The sequence below is a fragment of the Pristis pectinata genome, chromosome 10, assembly GCF_009764475.1.
Source record: "Pristis pectinata isolate sPriPec2 chromosome 10, sPriPec2.1.pri, whole genome shotgun sequence".
NCBI classification, from domain to species: Eukaryota; Metazoa; Chordata; class Chondrichthyes; order Rhinopristiformes; family Pristidae; genus Pristis; species Pristis pectinata.
The window spans coordinates 80,087,267-80,096,590 of record NC_067414.1 but is presented as its reverse complement, the minus strand read 5'-3'; the positions used below and the strand labels follow the sequence as shown (position 1 = coordinate 80,096,590).

The following is a 9,324-nucleotide window of genomic DNA, read 5'->3' as shown; positions in this document are numbered from 1 at the left end:
GGTAATCAAGGGATATGGGGACAAGGCAGGAACAGCATATTGATTGTTGAGGATCAGCCATGATCTCAAAATGGCGGTGCAGACTCGAAGGGCCGAATGGTCTACTTCTGCTCCTACTGTCTATTGATATTCAACAATTTTTATTGATGCCCCATACCCCATAGAAAGCATCCTATCTGGATGCATCACGGCTTGGAATAACAACTGCTCTGCCCGAGACTGCAAGAAACTGCAGAGAGTTGTGGACACAGTCCAGATCATCACGGAAACCAGCCTCCCCTCCGTGGACTCTGTCTATACTTCTCGTGGTCTCGGTAAAGCAGCCAAAATAATCAAAGACCCATCCACAAAGACATTCTCTCTTTTGCTCGCTCCTATTGGGCAGAAGATTCAAAAACCTGAAAGTACTTACCAGCAGGCTGAAGGACAGCTTCTATCCCATTGTTGTAAGACTATTGAAGAATTCCCCAGTATGCTAAGATGGACTCTTGATGTCACAATCTACCTCAATATAGCCTTGCACCATACTGTCTAACTGCACTGCACTTTCACTGTAACGGTGACACTTTTTATTCTGCATTCTGATATTGTTTCCCCTTGTACTATCTCAATGCACTGATGTGATGAAATGATCTGTATGGATAGCATGCAAAACAGTTTTTCACTGTATGTCGGTACATGTGACAATAGTAAAACAATTTACCAATGCACCAAAAAAAAGGAAAGAGTTGGAGTGTCCCTTATCACAAGATACCCAAAATCTGACCTGCTCTTTTGAACACAGGAAACAGCAGTTTTTGCATGGCTGGTTGAGTTGGTGTAATTGTGATATTCCACATATCAGGCAATGGCTGAATGTTGATCAGTTTTGATGCATGTAGCACCATATTCCCTACCATTAATACTCTGAAGTCATCACTGACCAGAAATTCAACGGAACTAGGCATGCAAAAACTGCTGTTTCCTTTGTTCAAAAGTTGGGAATGAAATTGAAAACTGCACAATCATCAGTGAATGTGTGCACTTCTGACAGCAAGTTACAAATAGATTTGTTCAGGTCAAATCACATTTAACTGATTTGTAATGAGATTTTTATCAGTTAACATTGAGGGTAATGCATGGACTTGCAGACAAGGTGCCACATAACAGGCTTATCAATAAATCTGGGGCGCATTAATGTAAGAGGGATATTGATAGCATTGATAATGAAGTTAGCTAAGTAGCAGATGACTGAGGGTTGCAGTGAATGGTTGTTTTCAGACTGGAAGGTAAATGATGGCATTTACCATGTTTCATTCTTGTGGTTATTGCTATTTTTGACCTAGACTTGGGAGCGCAAGTCACAATTTCTAAATTTGACATTATTGTGCACTGTGCAGAGGATAGTGATTACAGTGGAATACAGGCAGGCTCATGGAATGGTTAGGTCCACGGTAGATGAAGTTTGATGGGAGAAATATGAGGTGATGAATTTTGGTAGAAAGAATAAAAAAACAATAATGGATAGTGTTTGAAAAGGATTGAAAGATTGGGGTAAGTATGCACAAATCATAGAAAGTGACTGGGCAGTTCGAAAAAGTAAGGCAGAATTCCCAACAGAGACATAGAATATTAAAACCAGCAAACAATCTGCTGGAAGAACTCAGCATTTCTGTGGGTGGAAAGGAATTGTCCACATTTGGGGTTGAAACCCTGCAGCAGGACTGAGTGGAGAGGGGAGGTAGCCAGTATAAACAGGAGAGGGGGGAGTGGTGAAACAGAAGCTCAAGGTGAGTGGAGGACTCAGGAGGGGTGAAGGATGATGGACAGGTTGTGGAGGGAAGGGGAGGTGTTAGGAGACAGAAGCAGGTAGATGATGGATGGAGGCAGAGAGAAAAAGGAGAGGCAGATGGACTGTAATGGGGGAAGGGAGGGGAGGGTGAAGGTGAAGCAGCTGCTGACGGACGATAAGAGGAACTAAGACCACTAGTGATGGAATCTGGTAAGGGAGGTGATAATGGGAACTATTAGGGGAAAGGTGGATGACAGATGGAACCGGAACCACATTTTGGCGGGGGGGCTAGTCTATGGATGGACTGTGTGCCCTTACTGTGCTTGTGTTACACCACCCCCTTTCCTTGTTGCCGGCAATTTAGTTCCCAGCTTTGGTAGTCCTGCAGCCACATTGATTAGATCATTTGTGTTCACTTCTGTTTATGCCTTGTTGCAATTGCAACAATGTCTTTTATAATTTTAACATTTATTATGTACTTTGCTCTCTGTTTTTGTTTTGGCCATCTATTTCACTAGTTTCCACTTCTGCTTTGTTTCCCTGCTTCTAAAATTCCTTTTGAGGTTCCTATTCTCCTGCCAGACTAAATAAAATCCTCTCCAATAGTACAAGCAACCTCCTCTGCAAGGATATTAGGAAGAGGGATAAGTATCCAAATACATTAAACATGTACATTTTTAGGTCAGCCCCTGCCTTCTCCCCAGTGAGCATCCACAACCCCGGTTCTGCCCTTCTCCAGCGGCTCCACCTCAGGGACTGACCCTGTTGTGGTGATCTGCCCCCAAGCAACCCTGTGCCCGGACCACTCACCAACAAGCCCAAAAGACTGTCAACATGGGACAAGGTAATAGTCCAGTATGGTCAAAGAAGCAACTCGTCCTCTTGTGCCTGGTGGCTATGGGCTCTTCTAAACTGCCTAATGGAGGAAACAATCAAAATAACATTTACCTTCTTCAGCACTCTCATGGTACTTTGTCCCTTTCAACAACTAGCTTGTGACTGCACAAGTTGATAGGGTGGTAGAGAAGGCAGTTGGCATGCTTGCCTTTATTAGTCAAGGCATTGACTTCATGAGTTAGGAAGTTATGTTGCAGCTTTATAAAACTTTGGTTAGGCCACATCTGGAGAATTGCATTCCATTCTGGTTGCTCCATTGGAGGAAGGATGTAGAGACTTTGGAGAGGATGCAAAAGAGGTTTACCAGGATGCTGCCTTGATCAGAGGGCATGTGCTATAAGGCAAGGTTGGACAAACTAGGGTTGTTTTCTCTGGAGCAGTGGTGGCTGAGGGGAGGTCTGAGAGAAGTTTATAAAATTATGAGAGGCACAAATAGACTGCCAATATCTTTTTGCCAGGATCAAAATGTCAATACTAAAGGGCATGCATTTAAGGTGAGGGGGGGAAAGTTCAAAGGAGATGTGCAGGGCAAGTTTTTTTTTACAGAGTGGTGGGTGCCTGGCATGTGCTGGCAAGGGTGGTGATGGAGGTAGATAGGATAGAGGTGATTCAGAGGCTCCTAGTTAGGCACATGAATTGCAGAGAATGGAGGGATATGGACCATGTGCAAGCAGAAGGGATTAGGTATCATTAGCTTAATTAGGTCGACCCAACACCGTGGGCCAAAGGGCTTGTTTTGTCTTCTATGTTCTATGCAACACTGAAATCACAAGTCTGCGCTCACTCTTGTATTTTCTTCCCCTTACCTGGGCTTACCGGTTTTCACACGGTGTACAGAAGCCTCGCCCAGACGCGCGTACTCCCAGGCAATGATCACGTCGGCCAGACATACACAACCGCGCATGTGCCGGCCACAAGAGTGCATCTTTACGCTCCTCCCGCCTGCCGTGGAGAAGGCGGAATTGCTGGTGCAGGAGTAGCAAATCAGAATGGTGAAGTTCGGTCACGGTCGTGTCACTTCTTCCTGGTTCATCCTCATTCGGATGTTCGCTGGATGGCGGTTAAATAGAAAAAAGCACGCGTTGGTGGTTTGTAGTGAACTGAATCCAGTGGTGGGAAGACGGTGAGATCGATGATGGTCGACAGGAAGCAAGGTAAGATGTGAGACGGAACAGCGGAGTCTTGCCGCCTGGTGAACATCTATTGGCTCTGGCATGGAGGAGGGGGGAGAGGCCTGCTCTGCTCGCTTAGATTTATTCATTCAAGGGATGCGGATTTCGCAGGCTGAGCTAGCATTTAATTGCCCACCCACTATGCTGTAGGGGATTTTGATCCAGGGACGGTGAAGGATAAGGGATATATTTCCAAGCCAGGGTGGTGTGTGACTTGGAGAGCGACTTCCAAATGGTGGTGTTCCCATGATTTTGCTTTCCAGCAGGGAGAAGTAGTGGGTTTGGAGCTGCTGTCTAAGGAGTCTTGATGAGTTGCTGCAGTGCATCCTGAAAATTTTGCAAACTGCTGCTATTGTATTTATCGTAAAGAACTTGGACACATCGACTGTTAACAGCAAAATCCTTACTTTATCATCTTACTAGCCAGGAAGCAGTTAAGGGAAAGCACCATGAACCAAACTGATTCAAACTCCTTTATTACAATTACTTCTTATACTGAGAAAGAAGAAACTGTAACTTTCCATGCCCTGTGCTCGGTCACATAGAGGACAGATGCAGGAAGACAAAGACAAAAAGCAGAGTCAACCCTAATGGCACAAGGCTCAATTCATTCAAGCGGTTATAGGTTCTTGATAGACTTGCTGGTGCTGTAGTAAGGATGTGCAGTTAATCATTAACCCTTTTGCAAACAGGTTGTTCATATTTTTCCACACTACCCCTTTCGTCCTCGGAGGACAACCAAGATAGCTCTTAATTATCATCATACTGTATGTTCATCAAGGCATAGAGGGCTTTTTGTTCAGTTTCTATTGAAAAGTTTAGTTATGGGGATCATGGAGATCACTATCAGTTCAGGGGGTCTTTGCTGACTCATAGTCCCACATAAGGCGCGGCCTAGGTATAGTGGTCTCTGGATAGACACGTAGGTCACCACTATTGGTATTGGTTTATTATCGTCACTTGTACTGAGGTACAGTGAAAAACTTGTCTTGCATACCAATCGTACAGGTCAATTCATTACACAGTGCAGTTACATTGGGCTAGTACAGAGTGCATTCATGTAGTACAGGTAAAAACAATAATACTACAGGATAAAGTGTCACAGCTACAGAAAAAGTGCAGTGCAATAAGGTGCAAGGTCACAACAAGGTAGATTGAAAGGTCATAGTCCATCTCATCGTATAAGGGAACCGTTCAATAGTCTTATCACAGTGGGGTAGAAGCTGTCATTAAGTCTGGTGGTATGTGCCCTCAGGTTCCTGTATCCTCTACCTGATGGAAGAGGAGAGAAGAGAGAATGTCCCGGGTAGGTGGGGTCTTTGATTATGCTGGCTGCTTCACCAAGACAGCGAGAGGTAAGGACAGAGTCCAAGGAGGGGAGGCTGGAGTCCGTGATGCGCTGGGCTGTGTCCACAACTCTCTGCAGTTTCTTGTGGTCCTGGGCAGAGCAATTGCCGTACCAAGCTGTAATGCATCCAGATAGGATGCTTTCTATGGTGCATCGATAAAAGTTGGTGAGTGTCAAAGGGACAAACCGAATTTCTTTAGGCTCCTGAGGAAGTAGAAGCGCTGGTGAGCTTTCTTGGCCGCGGCATCTATGTGATTTGACCAGGACAGGCAGTTGGTGATGTTCACTCCCAGGAAGTTGAAGCTCTCAGCCCTCTCGACCTCAGCACTGTTGATGTAGACAGGTGCATGTACACCGCCTCCTTTCCTGAAGTCAATGACCAGCTCTTTTGTTTTGTTGACATTCAGGGAAAGGTTGTTGTCATGACACCATTCCACTAAGCTCTCTATCTCCTTCCTGTACTCCAACTCATCGCTGTTTGAGATGCAGCCTACAATGGTGGTATCATCTGCAAGCTTGTAGATGGAGTTAGAGCAGAATCTGGCCACACAGTCGTGAGTGTGTAGGGAGTAGAGTAGAGGGCTGAGGACAATAGCCAATGCGATGAGAACATATTTTCTCAGACACTTAATAATGCCTCCCAACCACCCCCCAACATCTGGTATCCATTCCCACCAGTGAAAGGGCTTTTCATCTGCCACTTTATGCAAAATTTTAAACTGCTTTTGTACTGCATCTACATCTGTTTTTATAGGACCCCTCTGATCAACAAAGTAGTAGCAGGACTCATTGATAGCAGCGGAGACCCTTCTGCCAGCAGTCAGAAGGAGGTCTAGGGCCATATGGTTCTGAAACACCATTTTAGATAGGATTTTATTTCATTTTGCAGGGCCTGAATAGTGTCCATGCTGTTGTTTTCTATCTTTTCTATGGTGCCTGAAATATTAATCACAGCCTTCTCCAACAATGCCATCCCCAAACCAGGTAACAGGGCTCAAATAAACTGGTGAAACCCAGTGTTCCATGTGGCAAGGGGATTCTCGACCTCCTGGTTATGGCGACCCTTCCCAGTGAAATGGTTGTGAGGAGCATGTGCATAAACCTGCTTTGCCCCGTAAGTGTAAGGGGCAATTATTCCTATAGTACACGTCCCTTCCCAGTCCAGCGGTAGGGTTTTATAGGCATTGTTACCACAAATCCAGAATAATCCATGGAGTACCAGTCAGTGTAGTTCTGGCGGAACCTCATCCAGTTAGGGGCATAGGTAGAAGAGTCCTGTAGTTGGTACCACCTGATCCTACGGGTGCATGCCAGTCTCAGGGCTCTGAGGGCTATGAAGTTCCAGCACGGCTCAGTGGAGTTTTGATCCCCTCAGGAAAAGGTGGATTTGTTCTCACTGAAATAGTCGTTTAATGACCATAGCCCCCAACCTCCCTCGTAACTGAGATTGTAGACCCACTCACAGTTATAGCCTCTACCTTTATTTTCGTAGCGGAGAACAGACTCACTCTTAGGAGCCAACCTTTGACAGATGTGGTTCCCTTTTTTACATTCTGAAAGGCTTGTAGGTTTTAAGCTAAGGAACCTCAAGTGGGCCTCACTGGTATTGTAGTCAGCGAGGTATTGACACTGGTCTGTTCTTAAATCCCCTACCCTAATGCTTCCTTGAGTAAAGTTTCTTTGAACACACAAGTGTGCTTCCCCCTTCATTTCCATTTCGGAGGGTTCGCACCTCCACAGTGGAACATTCCTTATCAAAGGTGCCCACTGCCCTTTACACCAGGTCTCATTCAAGGGGAATGCAAGTGAGCGCATCCCTGAGGCAGCAGTGGTGGGAAAATGGGTACATATCCAACATTCTGTGTTATTGGTTTGGGAGGCTACAGCTGTGTTAGCGAGACAGCTGAGTTATTCTTCCATGCATTAACAATTACACATAGAGTTACAATAAGGCTGAGTGAGCATAGTTTAAATATTAGTGCTGTGTGTGCTTGCAATGTAATGCATGTATCCATGTTGGCTGTCCTTCGAGCTTCACTGCAGTATAGGTAGTCAGTCACACTTGGTACGGCCCGTCCCACCATGCAATTAGTTCTTTGGTATGCTCTAATGAAAACATAGTCAAAGAATACTACAGGGTAGAAACAGGCCTTTCAGCCCATCTAGTCCTTGCCGACCTGATCTTCTGCCTAGTCCCATCTATCTGCACTCAAGCCATATCCCTCCAAATCCCTCCCAGCCATGTACCTATCCAAACTTCTCTTAAATGTTACAATTGAACCCACATCTACCACTTCTGGCAGCACTTTCCACACTCACACCACCCTCTGAGTGAAGAAGGTTTCCCTCAGATTCCTCTTGTATATTTCACCTTTCACCCTGGACCTCCAGTTCTAGTCTCACCCTACCTAAGGGGAAAAAGCCTGCATGCATTCACCCTATTATACCCTTCATAATTTTGTTTACTTCTATAAGATCTCCCCTCATTCTCCTGCACTTCAGGGAATAAAGTCCTAATCTATTCAGCCTTTCCCTCTAACTCAGGTCATCAAGTCCCAGCAACATCCTTGTAAATTTTCTCTGCACTCTTTCAAGCTTATTGATATCTTTCCTATAGGTAGGTGACCAGAACTGCACACAATACTCTAAATTCAGCTTCACCGATGTCTTGTACAACTTCACATAACGTCCCAACTCCTGTACTCAGGCCCTGAAAGTGTAAATTTTCTCTGCACTCTTTCAAGCTTATTGATATCTTTCCTATAGGTAGGTGACCAGAACTGCACACAATACTCTAAATTCAGCTTCACCAATGTCTTGTACAACTTCACATAACGTCCCAACTCCTGTACTCAGGCCCTGATTTATGAAGGCCAAAGTGCCAAAAGATCTCTTTATGACCATATCTACCTGTGACGCCACTTTCAAGAAACTATGGACCTGTATTCCCAGATCCCTCTGTTCTACCGTACACCTCTGACCCCTACCATTCACTGTGCAAGTCCTCCCAAAGTGCAACACTTCACACTTGTCTGCATTAAGTACCACTAACCATTTTTCAGCCCATTTTCCTAGCTGGTCAAGATCATGCTGTATCCCCAATCTTGATGTCATCTGCAAATTTGCTGATCCAGTTTACCACATTATCATCTAAATCATTAATATAGACGATAAACAACAAAAGACCCAGCACCAATCCCAGTGGCATACCACTAGTCACAGGCCTCCAGTCAGAGAGACACCGATCTACTACCACTCTCTGGCTTATCCCGCTAAGCCAATGTTGAATCCAATTGCTACTTCATCCTGAATGCCAAGTGACTTAACCTACTGGACTGGTCTCCCTTGCGGGACTTTGTCGAGGCCTTGCTAAAGTCCATATAGACAACATACACTGCCTTTCCCTCATTGACCTTCTTGGTAACCTCCTCGAAAAAATCTATAAGGTTGGTTAGACGTGACCTACCACACACAAAGCCATGTTGACTATCCCACGTCTATGCACCGGGGGACTATCTCTACTAGTCTCCTGTCTCGTAGACATGGCAGGTCTCACTAATTGCCTCTTCTATGCTTCCGATACCTGTGAATGAAAACTTCTCAAGGACTTGTTCAATGCTATGCAGTAGGTCTACATGCTCATGCTATGTATATCCATTTCCTTAACAGTCAGAGGAGCACTGATGGGCATCTTCATGTGGCTGCCCATTACAACCTCATGAGGAGACAGTCCAGTCACTCTATTGGGGCTGGATCTCATTAACGTAAGCATGATGGGCAGGGCCTCTGGCCATTTTAAACCTGTTTCCTACACAGCTTAGCAAGATTTGTCTTCAGAATTCCATTCTGCCTCCCTACTGCCCCTGGAGACTGTGGATGGTAAGGGCGTGACTAGTGTCGTGTACACTGTAAATCTTCCATCATTTCTTTTACCACTTGCCTGTTGTAGACAGTTATCTCTCAACATCATCTCTGGTATTCCAAATCTGGGAACATTTTCTTTTAGCAACACCTTAGCCACAGTTATTACATCTTTCTCCTTATAGGGTATGCTTCTACCTGTACAGAAAACATGTCTATTATCACCAGTACATACTGCATCCCCATGCATTTAGGCATCTGTATAAACTCTATTT

General features: G+C 45.0%; 1 protein-coding gene across 2 annotated transcripts in view; it reads left to right on the top strand.

Annotated features, from left to right (window-relative positions):
• The first annotated feature begins 3,667 nt into the window (after positions 1–3,667).
• Positions 3,668–9,324, top strand: part of LOC127574867 (glutamate-rich protein 1) — a 30,423-nt gene continuing 24,766 nt past the window's right edge. The window contains exons 1-2 of one of the 2 annotated variants that reach the window (XM_052024324.1): positions 3,707–3,822; positions 5,096–5,195. In XM_052024324.1, coding sequence (XP_051880284.1) covers positions 5,138–5,195 — 58 coding nt within the window. In that variant the 5' untranslated portion in view covers positions 3,707–3,822; positions 5,096–5,137. Of the gene's footprint in view, positions 3,823–5,095; positions 5,196–9,324 lie in introns of both variants that reach the window. The other variant, XM_052024325.1, reaches the window with a different exon arrangement.